Below are 15589 nucleotides of genomic sequence, written 5' to 3'. Positions count from 1 at the left end.
TTGTATTTCCTGATCTTTGCCGAGCTACAGTTTCCTGTGAAAGGAATTAGAGGCCTGTCCCAAATATAGGCCTGTTGATTTCAGAGGTTTAAGCAAATAATAGCCCGGGCCAAGTAATATAAATTATTCTAAAATAGGCCATGTTGCATAAAGACATCATCATCCACTGGAAATTAGGCTATTACCAAAAGTCTAGTCTGCAGACTGCAGTTTTAAATGTTAATAAGCTGATAAATGCATTCTGGATTTTGAGCTCTTCAAACATTAGCCTACTGACTAATGTACACGCAGTCATGTGATTAAAAGTGGTCAATGTCCATTATGGTCTGTTGTGCAAGCTCCGTTAGGACAGGCTCTGTGTAACGGATTGGCTGTACAGTCCCACGTATGGATGACGTCACTCAGTTTTGGAGTCTGGTCGGTGGGGGTGCACACGGCCAAACAAACAAGCCATTTGTCTGCATCATGCCGATCAGATTTTGGAAAATCATAGCTGTTCATTTCGCCATCACAGCTGGATTTGGCTGCTGTTTCCGCAACGATGTGACGCCTGATGATTTCAACCCGAACATACCAGCGATCGCCAAATACTTCAGCACCAAAGGGAGGTACGAGGAAGTGAACCCGCACCTCATAGAGGACATACTGGCTGTAAACAGATCTATGTTGCAGCCTCCATCTGAGCAATGTCACGAGATCCATCTGACCGCGATCATAAGACACGGCACCAGGTACCCGACCAGCAAGAACGTGAAGAAGATGCGGAAGCTGTACGAGCTGGTGAAGAGCCGCGCGTCTGGCAAACAGAGCTGGCTGCGGGAGATCCAGACCCAGTGGAGGATGTGGTACACTGACGACATGGACGGCAGGCTGGTGCAGAAAGGTGTGAACGATCACAAGCATCTGGCCGTCAGGCTGTCAAAGCTGTTCCCCTCACTGATCTCTGAGGAGAAGCTCCGAGGTGGATTCATCAAGTTCATAACCAGCTCAAAGCACAGGTGTGTCAACAGCACTCTGTCCTTCAAGGCAGGACTGACTGAGCTGTGGGCTATCACAGGTATGACCATCATCACAACATATACATCATCATCACCACTTATATATGTTTCATTATAACCTGTCCCTTTGTCTCTACCCAGATCAGCAGTTTGACCACGCAGAGAATGATGCTCTCATGAGGTTTTTTGACAAGTGCACCAGGTTTGTGCAGGAAGTCGACAACAACCCCATAGCTCTGTCAGAGGTGGACAAGTTCAAGCAGGGACCAGAGATGAGGAGGGTCACGGAGAAGATCGCAGACCGTCTCAGAGTCCCCTACAACAACATCACAGATGGTCAGTGGTGGTTGAACTGTTTAAAAACTTATAACAACATTATAAAAATGTTCCTATACAAGCCCTGCGTCCAGTATTTGACTTACAGGTAAAGTACCTAAGTGTGTTCCAGAGGTCGACCGATAGCGGATTTTTTTAATGGCCGATATATTAACAATAGTTTGGAGCAGGAAAAAAACAATAGTCGATCAATCGGCCAATAACACCTGACAGCTGTCCCCTCTGACAAAGTCACATTATATATCGCCCAAAAAATGCAGGGATAAGGAGGCGATCACACCTTCAAGGAGCGCTAGAAATGAGACACCAGTAAAACAATTGATACCCTATGATACGGCGCATCTGACTGGTTTTCAAGCATTTTTTATGACAAGCGTCTTTCTGCCATCTTTTTAGACATGCTTTGGTAGACGCTGAAAGTTTAAATAATCTCAACTTTTGGGCGTCAGGCGCCAGTAGCACCATAAGGGGGTGATCACACAGAAATGAGACGCTAGAGACGCGGACGCTTCAAAGACGCTTGAAATGCTGGAAGCGCTTATTCAATGCACGCTATCTACTGGCGTCTGACGCTCAAAAAAGTTGAAAATATTTTAACTTTTCAGCATCTACGCACGTCAAGAAACGCACGTCTAAAAAGAAGTGTCTACAAAAACGCGCGTCTTAAAAGACGCTGGAAAAACGGCCGTTTAAAAAGACGCTTGAATGCCTGTCAGACGCGCCGTATCATAGGAAAACAATGGTTTTACTGGCATCCCGTTTCTTGTGTTTCATCTCAGTGTGATCGCTTCCTAACTCCGTCTTGGGTCCATTTTCAATGTTTTGATCGCCTGGTTGCGCACGCACCCCTGCTTCACAGGCGCTCCTCGTCAGGAGCGCTCCTTGAAAGGGCGTTTCAGGCATTTCAAGCATCTTTGAAGCTTCTGTGTTTGTAGCGCCACCTGTAGGCGTGATCGGCCCCTAAAAGTAGAGCAACGGCAAGTGCCCTCCTCCGTCTTGGGTCCATTTTCAATGTTTTGATCGCCCAGTTGTGCACGTACCCCTGCTCCATTCCTCACTGAAAGGGCGTTTCAGGCATTTCAAGCGTCTATGAAGAGTCTGCGTTTCTAGCGCCACCTGTAGGTGTGATCACCCCCTAATTGCTTTCTGAGAAAATTACAAATGATGTATGGTGGAAAACCAGATTCAAAGTTTGTTGTGCATTTATGGCTGGAGCACACTGAGTGCCGGTCCATCCTGGTCTCGAAGTTATTATGAGTTAATAGTCATTTAGATTATCAGAAATTCATTCTACACACATTAGTAGTGCGAGGCTTGCTACTTAATTCTAGCAAAACTCTACCGACCATAACTGCTAGCAAAACAGAGAAAGCACATAATGCTATTCTATAACTAATGCTATTCTATATAATGCCTCTAATAAAGAGGTAAAGCTTTCCCACATAAGTTAACTTTGATTTAAATCATACACATTCATGCTTCAGGCTTATGGCCGTACCCACGTGACCAATGGAGGTTACAGCTATCAGCCACTATCTGAGCCCTGTTCCGCCATTAACAATAGCTTATACAAAGTCCCATCGGCGCTGATGAATCAGCCAAACTGATGAATCGGTCGACCTCTAGTGTGTTCTACCAAATATAGAGTAACTGTGGTATTTTTCAACCTAGATCATAGTTTCCTATGTTCTTTGTGTCTAATGCTGCGTTCACATGAAATCAGGCAGACAGTAGACAAGTGATACTTAACTTCCGGTCTGTGGGCCAAATTTGGCCCCCAATATGCATCAGAGTGGCCCCCCAACCTTTTTCTAATTCACAAGTAAAAAAAAGCTTGAGAGGTGATCCATTTAGCGGCATATAAATATGTACACATGCACAAACACACTCACATATTCATGCCATAGTGCATAAAAAAGGTATCAAAATAGAGCTTCTTTATCAAAACAGTGCCAGGAGAGGAGCCCCCGAAACCCCCAACAGAGGTCTGATCTAAGCCCGAACGTCCTCAATGCAAGTTGAGAATCCCTGTGGTAGAAGGCAAAAAGAAAACGGGAAAAACAAACAGTACAACAAGCACAGTAAAAGCTGACTTTTTATTTTGTACTTATGTGATACCCTGATAATTTCTTAAAGGTCCACTGAGTAGGATTTAGGGTGATGTATAGTTTGGAATGGAATATCATAAGTAAGTTGTCTTTATTGTATAATCACCTGAAAATAAGAATCACTGTGTTTTCGTTACCTTAGAATGAGCCATTATATAGATACCCATTGGACCTGCTCTCTGCGTACATCTATATAGGGAGCAGGTCCCTTTTCCAGAGAGATCACCATGTTGCACCGCCATGTTTCCACAGGAGCACATAACAGGCAAACCAGACACTGGCTCTAGATGGGGCTATTCGTATTTTCACATCAGCCACTGTAGTTAGCAGCAATCACGTCGGAAAAATGTTCAGTGTTTGTACTGGTTTTAATCACTTGTTTCATTTGTTTTGGAGAGGGAGAGACTTCGGCATATAATTTGGCTTCTCAGAGAATCTCTTGAACAGTGAACACTGAAGGAATCCAAAGCAGGAGTTCATTCTTGGTGCACAGGAGAAGTTTCAGCTGGTTGCAATCTGCCACTAAATCCCACACACTGCTCTTTTAAATGAATTCATTCATTCATTTTCCGTAACCGCTTATCCTGTGGGGGGGTCACGGGGGGCTGGAGCCTATGCCAGTTGACATTGGGCGAGATGTGGAGTACACTCTGGACAGGTCACCAGACTATCACAGGGCTGACTCATAGAGACAGACAACCATTCATGCTCACATTCACATCTACGGCCAGTTTAGAGTCACCAGTTAACCTGCATGTCTTTGGACTGTGGGAGGAAGCTGGAGTCCCCAGAGAAAACCCGGAGAGAACATGCAAGGGCTCCCCCACCCCAGGGACTGAACTCCATACCCTGGGTTAAAACCAGGACCCCTCTTTGCTGTGAGGCGACAATGCTAACCACTGTGCCGCTGCTTTTAAATGAATGAATAAGATTGAATATGGGTCCCAGGTCTGTTATTTACCCAAAAGAAGGGAGCTACTTCTGATTGGCAAGAGTTGTTTCGGTCCTAGTCAAATGTATTTGTCCTATATGTCCTATATTTAGAGCACAATACATGGTGGCTTTTTATTTTACTCTTTTGTAGCATCCTAATAATTTCATAAGAGATTTTCTGGGGGGAAAATATGTAGAGACAAAGTTCTGGCTTATTTGAGTTCATACAGAATTGATGATTTTCAGAGATTTTTCCTTGAAAACGTCCCCATTTAAATCCATAATTACGAATTTATTGATCGAAAACTTTACATTTCATAAACGCTGTACTGTATGCACAATGCACTGCAAATAAGTGTCCCATTCAAACACTGTCTCCATTTCCCCAATAGTTTGTACCAAATTACATAATACTTTCCAGGAACCTCCCCAGTGACATCACAAATACATCACTTCCTTTCCAGTAAATTCTAAGAAACTTTGGGCCCCCTAAAATAAAGCATTTGTTAGAGTCTAAAAACCAACTCAAATGTGTCTAAGGTCGAAACTCAACAATGAACAGTCACTAAAGCAGAGGTAGAGTTGTCAGTATTGAGGAAGACTGTGTGCTGAACATCCCATTGGTTATATTTCACAGTGGGCTTTTGCACAGTAGGTGGAGCTGTTTTCTAATTTGAAAGTATTGAAGCTTCAATAGACGGAGCTGCAGCCAGTACTGACTTTATGTGTGGCCTTATTGAAACGCCACTGGCCACAAACTGGTGCAGTATTTAAACAACACATAGCATGACGTCCAGGTTAAAGCAGGTCAGTGCTTTTGATTGTGTTTGTTTAAATGGCTGCCTCACTTTCTCCTGCAGATATGGCCGAAGCTGCATTTTACCTGTGTGCTTACGAGTTTGCCATCAAGACTGTGAACTCGCCCTGGTGTAAACTCTTCGATGAGGTCGATGCACAGGTAAGAGCCTCGGCTACTTAGTGATTGTAGATTTATTGAGCCAGTGTGGAGGCAAGTAGGAAGGATGCCATCATGGAGAAGGGAGAAGAGGATTGTGGGTCAGTCACCTGATGTAACCTCTTAATCATTTTTCACAGAGGACTGGACTGTGTTAAGTTTATTTATTTATTTTATTTTATTTTATTTTATCTCAGCGATGTCGTTTTTCTTGGTTTACAAGACTTTTGCTTAAATTTATTACAAGCAAGTTTGCAAGAAACAAAAGAAAGGAACACAATGGAAAAATAACAAGGTTTAAACACTACAGTTGGTAACTTTTATTAAAATAAGTTTTGTCATATTTGCTGATACTGTCATTATATTCTTAAAGACGTACATGAGACAGATAATCTGTGAAAAAAATCATGTCCCTCCTCTTCCTGCTGTTACTAAATGCATTTACCAACATGTTTTATCTGTTCGTTTGAACCTGAATTTAAAAGCCTGCTGCAAATTGACTTCTGCTAGACACCCATTGTAATAATAATAATAATATACTTTTATTTGTATAACACTTATCTAAACACTGTGGTACACAAAGTGCATGAAAATAACACAACAATAATCCAATGTTGAAAAAAAGGTTAATGGCTGAGCAGAATCCTGTGTACAGAGGCAAAAATAGGAAATAAAACAAATTAACAATTCAACCAATAAAAATTAGGCATTAAAAGAGAAAGCTTTCCTATGAAAATATGTTTCATGCAATGATTTTAAAATGGATAATGTACTAGTCAGCCTGATCTCCTCAGGCAGAGAATTCCAGGGCCTAAATGGCGAAAGCCCGGTCACCTTTAGTTACCAGCCCTGATCTAGGGACGACTAGTGAGGGTAGGTCTTGACTTGGAGCACAGGTAGTCCGAAGCTCAGCTATATAACTGCGGGCTAAACCATGTTGAGCTTTAAAAGTTATTAAAAGAGTCTTAAAATTAATTCTGAAGGTAACTGGTAACCACTACTACAATACTATTGGACCAATCAGCCTAATATTTTGTGTGCACATTCATGACCATTTGCTCAGGGACCTCTTGTGGTTGGGGTGATTTACAATTGTTGAAAAACTCTTAACCAACCGTTAGAGGCCACAAGTTTTCCGTAAATCGTCTCCACTAAAAACAACAAGCCGTACTGTCTGTTGCAGGCCATATTTTGGGTTTTGCCATGGTTCAAAAACTGGCATCCATAGGAAAGTTTGGTCTCATCTTACCAAAGTGTCTGCCGGATAATTCCATACCCGTTATATTATGATGTACCACAGTTAGGCACGTTATGAGATGAATCAGTCCCCGTTTTTGTTATCTTTGCCGCCATCTTGACTGTTAAGGAGCTAGGATGGACAGTTCCACTGGACTCCGTGATCCAGTTGCAACCCAGTTTGGTTCTGTCCTTCACACAGCGTCATACTACTTCAGGAGCATTTCAGAAGCAGAGCATTTTGCATGCCCAGTTTTGTTGATGTGGTCTTTTTTCCTTGATACTTGTGCGTTACCATGAGTAAGTAGGCTATGTAGTCAAACAGTTTCTTTTTTGGTCTATTTTAATGGTGTTTATTGTTGTTATTTCATACTATGTTGCGCTGCAGACTACAGACAAAGTCAGTACTGTTTAAAGTCCAATTATGCTGCAGCTCCATCAAAAATAGACATGGTATGCATTTTCCATAGGTTCTAGGATGTTCTAAAATGCGTCTGCTGGAATTAAAAGAACAGTCTAGAGTGGCTGCAATCAGATCAGGCAACCACTTGGCCATGATGGAGATCTGTGCTCTACTGTGTGCACTTCTATAGTTGGATCTGTACCATCTCTGTTGAATAAACAAACAAAATGCAGTAAATAAAGTGGGAAGAAGGTCAAGTTAGACAAAGACTCCTGCAGTACCTACTACTTTTTTCTTTTAAAAGAAAGGGTTTAAGTCATGCTTTCCATGCTTTGCCACATATCCATTCTTTGAGAGGCTTTTTGGCATTATCCATGTCACAAAGAGTGTTTTGTGTCTTGTGTTACAAGCTGACCTAAAACTCAGGAAACCTGAAATGTTACCTTGCATAACAAGAGACTAAACAGATTGCTATCTTCTTCACTCGTCACACAAAGCCCACCCCCTTCATCCAGACTGGCAATGATTTGTCCTGTGTGGTCCAACAGGTTATGGAGTATGCCAATGATCTGAAGCAATTCTGGAAAAGAGCCTATGGTTATGATATTAACAGCAAGTCGAGCTGCATTCTCTTCCATGACGTGTTTAGTCGACTGGACCAAGCAGCCAGCGAGAACAAGTGAGTAAATAACCCTCAGGACTAAAAGATGGAAGGTGCTGTTGCTCTGTGATTTTGTCAATTTAACAAATCCAGTGAAAAGACAAAAAACATTAATTCTTCTCTCAGTTCTTTACAACATCCAGACCCTGCGTTAAGCTCTCAGCCCCGAGAACATTCATTCGAAAGATGTAAAACTTGCAGGGGGAGTATTTGCAGCTGTGGATGAATACACATTTGGTGCTCAAAAAGTATATAGAGACAGGACGGTGTATATGAAATGGACTCAAAATAAATTACAGTGCCCATATTCTTTGGAATAACAGAAGATGTCTGATGAATGGCGGTCTACACAATAAGTTATATCATGCACTGGATACACAGACAATACATGTTAGTAGGATCAGGTTATTATTGGCTCCTGTCTATTAATGGGATTTGTTGACAATAAGAAAAACATAGTATATAAGCAGCCTTTTCCTTTAAATCACCGCATGGTCGGACACTGAGTAACAGAATAATACGCTGCATGTGTTCAGGGTCGTCCACACCAAATAATAACCATAACTATAACAATGTGAGCATCCACACCAATGAACGCTAACGTTGTGTGAATAGTGGCGTCAAGCAAGCGTTTTGTGCTTCAGCTGTGAAAGTGATCCCAACAAAATTTTTCACCACTGTCATTTAAATTGTGGTGTGGACATCGCCATCCAATGGAGTAAGGATGATTTTTAAAACACCACATTTATATTCATTCTTATAGTTATCATTCTTCATGTGGTCGAACCTTTACTCAATGGCAACCCTTTTAACGTTTAATCTTTAGAGGTAATAGTAACATGTATTATTACAGCAATTGCTTTTTGACTAGTTAGAATACCAAGCTAGCTTATTCTTAACATTATAGTGACTTATAGCAACTCTAGTTAAAGATATCTCCAATTTATTTCTGAGGAGTGGATGTTCTTTTCTTTTAAGGATTTTTTTTTTTTTTTTTTTTGCCTAAGTATGACAGGACAGCGGCATGGTGGTGCAGTGGTTAGCATTGTCGCCTCAAAGCAAAAGAGTTCCTGGTCCGAACCCAGCATGGGGGGTTTGGATCCTAGGGTGAGGGAGCCCTTCTGTGCGGAGTTTGCATGTTCTCCCCATCTCAGCGTGGGTTTTCTCTGGGTACTCCAGCTTCCTCCCACAGTCCAAAGACATGCAGGTTAACTGGTGACTCAAAATTGTCCATAGGTGTGAATGTGAGTGTGAATGGTTGTCTGTCTCTATGTGTCAGCCCTGTGATAGTCTGGTGACCTGTTCAGGGTGTACCCTGTCTCTCGACCAGTGTCAGCTGGGATATGCTCCAGCCCCCCCCCCCCCCGACCTTCAACAGGATAAGCGGTTGTGGGAAATGAATGAATGAACTAAAGACAGAACAAATATAGTGTGATGGCGGAAGAGAGAGTGGGGATTGTTATCAGTTTGTGTAAATCAGTTTAGTCTAAATGTGATTTCTACATGTGAACATATATTATGAGCATGCCAAAATTGTTTTATAGATATCCTAAATTAACATTTCGAAATGTCAGAATTACATTTTGACATATCGAAATGTAATTTTCACAAGTGAAAACTAAATCCCTACGAGTCAGCTCCATTGATTAAATGCTAAAAGGGATTGCGTAATAGCAGACTAATAAGTCTTACCAAGTAATTAATCAATTATTCCCACGCTTAATCTTCTGTTTAGTCTACAAAATGTCAGAAAAGTGTTTTTAAAAATGCCAAAAGCTGAATGTGATGTTGTAAAATGTCATAATAGTTTGAAACCCACAGATGTTAAGTTAATGATAAAAACACAAATCCTCATATTTGCAAAGCTGGAGCTAGAGAGTGTTTTTGCTTAATAAAAAGTCTTTAAAGATTAATCAATCATGAAAAATTTCTGGCGATCAACTAACTGATTAATCAACTAATCATTTCAGCATTAATATCTACAACATCTGTTATTTGGGAGAAATTTCGGGCTGAATCGACTCTTGTGTGGATGTTTTTCAGACTTGCTCCTTGTAGTGAAAACTTGTCTGACTAATTTACTTTGACATTCCTTTACACTTTTGACAGAGCTCATTATGTGTTAGATCTGAAACTGATGTCATATATCTGTATGTCAGGTCAGGCCAGCATGTGACGGAGGCCGTGACAGTCCAGGTCGGCCATGCAGAGACCCTCCTGCCACTGCTCACCCTCCTGGGCTTCTTCAAGGACAGCGATGCCCTGAGCTCCACCAACTACGCCACACAGGCCCAACGCTCCTTCCGCACCAGCCACATGTTACCCTATGCAGCTAACTTACTCATGGTGCTGTACGACTGCGGGGGAGGCGACCTGAGACTTCAGCCGCTGCTCAACGAGAAGCCTGTGACTTTCCCCGGTTTGACTGGCCAGCAGGGCTCCATGCCGCTCTATCAGGATGTCAGAGATCACTACAGCGAGCTGCTCCAAGGCTGTGACTTTGAGACAGAGTGCCGGCTGTTCAAAAGTCCTGCACAAGTTTGAGCAGACAGGGAAGTCACTGGAAAAGAGCATTATAGTGGCTTTATAGTGTTTATTTGCAAAACAGAGTTTTAATTATGATCCTAATAGGAGCATCTTAGTCTGAATGCCTCATGTAAACCATGAACACATCACTGTTTGGCCTGGCCAAATGAGGAATTTCAGATCCACCTGTACCATCACAGTATTGCCACTGAGATGCTGCTTATTTTTGAAAGGTTTCTTTCCAGGAATAAAAGAATCTATTTTTGCAGTGTAAACATTTTATAACACTTTAACCCAAATCTGTTACCCTTGGTTTTAAAGAGCACACAAATCTGTGGTCATTGTGACGTGACAGTTGGTGGTGTTAACAAGTCAATTGACTTTCTAGTCAAATATATTTAAAAGGGCTTCTTCTGGACATTTTCCGGCCTCTCTGAAATCAGTGATACTTTGGTTTAATTCAACTTTTTTCAACTTCACTTAGCTGCTATGTCTATGTCAGGTCATTAACAACAGCACATACTACCTTTAGGAGAACTCTAGTCCTTGTTAAGAGCCTTATCCTGGCTTTATTTGGGATATAATATAGAGCAGTGGTTCCCAACTGGTCCAACCACAGGGTCCAGATTTCTCCTTACTCATCAGTTCGAGGTCCACACAATTTAATTTATTCAGTGTCATACTTGCGTTTGGCCATGTGGTTGAGCTAGTTTTCTGTCTCTGTTGAGTATCTGTCAGTTACTCATTCACTCTACAGCAGGAACCGGCACTTAAAAAAGAAAGCACTGTGCCAGGAAATCACTGAACTCTAAAATAAGGTGTGTTTTTGACAAACTTGACACATTTGTGAATCATTTGTGGTCCATTCAGAATGGACCGTGATTCACCAGTTGGGAACCACTGATATACAGTAGAGGTTATTCATATCTCTGTATGATTTTAACATCATCCAGGTGTCTTCTACTGTAATAAGGCTCCCTTTATACAGAGCTAATAGGTTGTAAATAATGGCTATATTATTGGAAAAGTTAATCATTCATGACGTCTTTATAGATCAGAGGCCATTAAAAAGAACAACATTTGGTCTTACAAGTTGTCCAAAATCAATTTATAAACATATTAATATTTAAAACTGCAGACTAGATGGGTTGAAACAGATTATAAAGAGTGATTTATACGAAAATGGTACCTTTTTGGTAATAATAATTTCCATAGAGACATGATGTTGGTGTGTCAGCAAGGCCTGGATACTGGAAACTTGACAAAATACAAGTAGTGGAAGTAAATGTAACAATACCACAGTGGAGAAGTACTCTGTTATAAGTAGAAACCCTGCATTCAAAACTTTACTTTACTGAATAAGCATTAAAATAAACTTAAAGCTAAAAAGTAAAGGTACTTGTTCAGCAGAAAATTTCCGTGTTATATATATCATATTATTGGAATATAATTATTAATGCATTTAGGTGTGAGCATCATTAATGTTGCAGCTGGTGAAAGTGGGGCCTGTTTGAACCACTTCATGCACTGCCAGGTGGTTTAATCCATACAAATACATCATAGTTCATTAGTTGATTGTGTTTTATAGCCTATTGATAATCTGACATATCTGGCAAAGTAGCTAAAACTAATTAAAGCCATCAAAATAAATGTAGAGGAATAAAAAATACAACACTTGCCTTCAAACTGTAGTAGAGTAGAAGTATTAAGTATCATAACATGGAATTACTCATGTGTTGCGCTCCCATATTATCATGAATTGTGCATTTTATGAGAAAAATGAAAGTTAGTGCATACCAAGGTTTTTGTCAGATGTGGAGGAAAGTCAGATTTGACCTCTGACAAATCCAAGATGGCCGATAGTCCACCAGGTCTAATGTACAGTGGTCTAATTTGGAGCTAAACAGTGTGGAAACAAAATGTAGATGTCATTTCCAGCTAAACTGGGGATGCCCATTCATTTGGTTATACTTCTGAGATCGCCAGAGCCCAGTACATTTAAAAAAGACAATGGTGCTTAGACAAGAACTGGTAAAAATCTGGACTGGTTTCATTTTTTAATAACAGGAGGTGTAGGGACAGGAAAGAGCCAGTTAATTAGAGCGCTACAATATAAGGCATTGAGGTTACTATTGACACTGTGTCATCACCCTGAGGACATTTGTGTATTGGTAATTGCTCCGACTGAGATTGCTGCAAATCCATGCTTCAACTATTCAAAATTATGTAACAATGGCGTGGATATGTAATTACCTTACACAGCTTTGGGTGGGGAATCGTTTTAGTATCAAATGCCGTAATCTGTTCATTTTAATAGTTGAAGAAATATAATAGTTGATCATAAATTGATGGCATATATACATTGCAGATTATGGCAGATCACACAAAGTTTTCCTCATTAGGTAATGTATGCGTGACTGCTGTTGGAGATTTTTTTCCAGGTGCTTCCAGTGAAAGGAAAGCCGCTGTTTGTTGACCGTGTAGGTGTTAACCTGCAGGGTAATTTTGAATTTGTCTGATTAAAGAATATTTATAGGCAGATAAATGTTGTTTGCAGAGTTAATAGATTGAGTAAACATTCAAGAGGAACGCCATCGTAAGCAAATGCTGTAGATTTGTTGAGGAGGCGAAACAGGCATGGACACATCATCACATTTTCCCCATGAATGCTCAAGTTAGTAATCTGGAGCAAGTTTTTAAAACATGTCCAGAATATGTAGAAATTGATGCTCAGGGTGGGGCGTCGGTGGCTTAGTGGTAGAGCAGGCGCCCCATGTACAAGGCTGTTGCCGCAGCGGCCCGGGTTCAACTCCAGCCTGTGGCCCTTTGCTGTATGTCACTCCCTCTCTCTCTCTCCCCCTTTCACACTTGTCTGTCCTATCCATTAAAGGCTAAAAATGCCCCAAAAAATATCTTAAAAAAAAAAAAAATTGATGCTCAGGGTGTTTGACATACTAAAGTGTATAGTACATGTTTAAGAGCACAGTGATGGAGCAAGCTACTTATCAACAGCAGCACTTGTATGCAACTGTATGTCACCTTGCCCTGAAAGAACGGCCCAGCTGACATTTAAATTCACCTGCTAGTTGCTCACAGACAATGATTTCTTAACAGGTTTTGCTTCAGTCTGGTAACCACAGAGATTTGTTTTTGTAAGGGACTGTTTGTTACTTATTAGGAGGGAGGGTGTGGTGCAAAAGGTGGAGGCATGTCGAAGAATTGTCTAGGCACTCGGGAGGGTGCTTTTTATTTTGGCTTACAAGAGGTATACACAACTTTAAATGGCCTTATTTTTTGTTTATTTTACCACTGATTTTGAAAGAAAACATGCCTTCCAGGTAATTGGACTTGTTTGAGTTTCTTGAGGCTTTTACAGTTGAACTATCATGTCTCAACCAAGAGGCTTCTTCAGTTCAAGAAACTCACGCAAGGTCCAGTCGTTTTCAAACTGTATGGTTTGACTAAAATGAACAATGACAGCAATATAGTCCACGATGAGCAGCGCTAAAATCAACCTGCGTAGTTGTCCCTCCATTGTGACATCATGGAAATTCTGGCTAATCAAGAGCAGCTTTCTCGTACAAGGCATTTGATCTGGTCAACTTGTAAATGCTGCCGTGAGAACACAAACCAACTCTAGGCAGTTATGCAGCTTTGTAACTAAATAAGTCCCTGATTCAGACCAAAGGAAGACAACGCTAGGTCTGAAAGCAGCCTGAGAATCTTCACCAACATTTTGCCAAACAAAGCTACATATATGTGAATGTGCAATAGTTTTGAAACATGGAAATTACTACGAGAGCAATGTCGCTCACCTCTCCCATGGAGTACAACAGTAAAATGGGAGCGGTAAAGTGGGAGACACCCCTTTATAGGTGGGGTACCCCCAAAGGTGAACGTAGGGGTACAGAAACTGAGTATCAAACGTTCCACATGTTGGCTATGTAGGCCTTAGCATGTCAGGTAATAACAACTGAAACAAATTTTTGTGTAATTAAATGCTTAATATTACAAATGTACATTTGACTTGTTACATATAATACTGCGATGTTTACAGTTGCGCAAGCCATGGAGATGTTGATGGACTCCGACTCTGACAACTCCTGTTCTGATCGACATTCTGAATCTGATTTTGACGAAGAAGCAAACCAGTTTGGTGGGACGAAATGGGATCCCCATGACAGTAACAGTGACTTAGACTTAGACTTACTTTATTCGTCCCAGAGGGAAATTCGTTTCCACTAACTGTACATTTACAGAGATCGATCACAAATATCACAGGCACAGACATATCACAGACATCACAAAACATCATGTTCATTTACAGAGGGGAACACTTTGAGTCAACAGGATCTCTTGTTCAGTGCAGCTATGGCTGCTGGGATCAGGTTTTCCTGAGTCGAGCTTTCCTAAATTTGAGTGTTTGGTACCTGCGCCCTGAGGGTAATGGGATGAGGTATTGGTTGAGTGGGTGTGTGGTGTCCCGTTCTATTGATTTTGCAAAGCGAGTAATGGACCTGTTATTTAACTCTGGGTGGTTGGGTGTTGGACAAGACAACCACAAAGGAGAGGGGGGCAACAGAACATTATACGATCACTGTACATGGCAACGTGTTACGCTATACCTCAAAGAGAATATTATTTTCATTACTATTATTCATTCATTCATTTTCTGTAACCGCTTACCCTGTTGAGGGTCCCGAGGGGGCTGGAGCCTATCCCAGCTGACGTTGGGCGAGAGGCAGGGTACACCCTGGACAGGTCACCAGACTATCACAGGGCTGACACATAGAGACAGACAACCATTCACACTCAGATTCACACCTACGGACAATGGAGTACCTGCATGTCTTTGGACTGTGGGAGGAAGCTGGAGTACCTGGAGAAATCCCATGCTGACACAGGGAGAACATGCAAACTCTGCACAGAAGGGCTCCCCCACCCTGGGCTTGAACCAGGAACCCTCTTCCTGTGAGGCGACAGTGCTAACCACTGCATCACCGTGCCACTATTACTATTATCATTATTTTCATTATTATTATTTTCATTTTAATTGATTATGAACTTGAAAATTACAATAAAAATGCATTTTTCTCAGGTTTTTGACCAAGATGTTTTGTTGTTTTTTTTTAAATTTCATTAAAATGCACAAATTCATGTGATGATAAAAAAGTAATGGAATAATAATAAAAAAGGAATGGAAAATTCATAGAACAAATTATTCTGTGGGTCTGTGGGCAACTTGAAAAGTGTTAAATAATCTAAATAAACTAAACCAGTGGTTCCCAACCTATTTCTTTAGGGACCCCACCCCTGTACACACGTTACACACGCCTGTATCCTTGCGATATGGATTTTTAAACTTTCTATACTCATTTATTTCTTAATAAATGAATAAGCTTTTAATACAACCCTTAAATCTATTTGTTTTGA

At 41.0% G+C, this 15589-nt stretch overlaps 1 protein-coding gene across 1 annotated transcript; it reads left to right on the top strand.

Moving 5' to 3' along the window:
• Positions 1-375: 375 nt before the first annotated feature.
• On the top strand, positions 376-10426 carry LOC117247817 (multiple inositol polyphosphate phosphatase 1-like). Its single transcript, XM_033612380.2, has 5 exons — positions 376-1057; positions 1140-1334; positions 5236-5333; positions 7518-7648; positions 9790-10426. Exons 1-5 carry the CDS (start codon positions 388-390, stop codon positions 10172-10174), a joined length of 1479 nt encoding a protein of 492 aa, XP_033468271.2. The 5' UTR covers positions 376-387; the 3' UTR covers positions 10175-10426.
• The last annotated feature ends 5163 nt before the right edge of the window (positions 10427-15589 follow it).

The sequence above is a fragment of the Epinephelus lanceolatus genome, chromosome 17 (assembly GCF_041903045.1).
Source record: "Epinephelus lanceolatus isolate andai-2023 chromosome 17, ASM4190304v1, whole genome shotgun sequence".
Lineage (NCBI taxonomy): Eukaryota > Metazoa > Chordata > Actinopteri > Perciformes > Serranidae > Epinephelus > Epinephelus lanceolatus.
This window is presented reverse-complemented; position numbering and strand designations above follow the sequence as displayed.

Excerpts from the sequence above, each read along its gene's own strand:
- LOC117247817 (XM_033612380.2), top strand. The coding sequence starts at position 388 with ATGGATGACGTCACTCAGTTTTGGAGTCTGGTCGGTGGGGGTGCACAC. Across the intron at positions 1,335-5,235 it reads CTACAACAACATCACAGATG|ATATGGCCGAAGCTGCATTT; the intron begins GTCAGTGGTGGT and ends TTTCTCCTGCAG. Across the intron at positions 7,649-9,789 it reads CAAGCAGCCAGCGAGAACAA|GTCAGGCCAGCATGTGACGG; the intron begins GTGAGTAAATAA and ends TCTGTATGTCAG.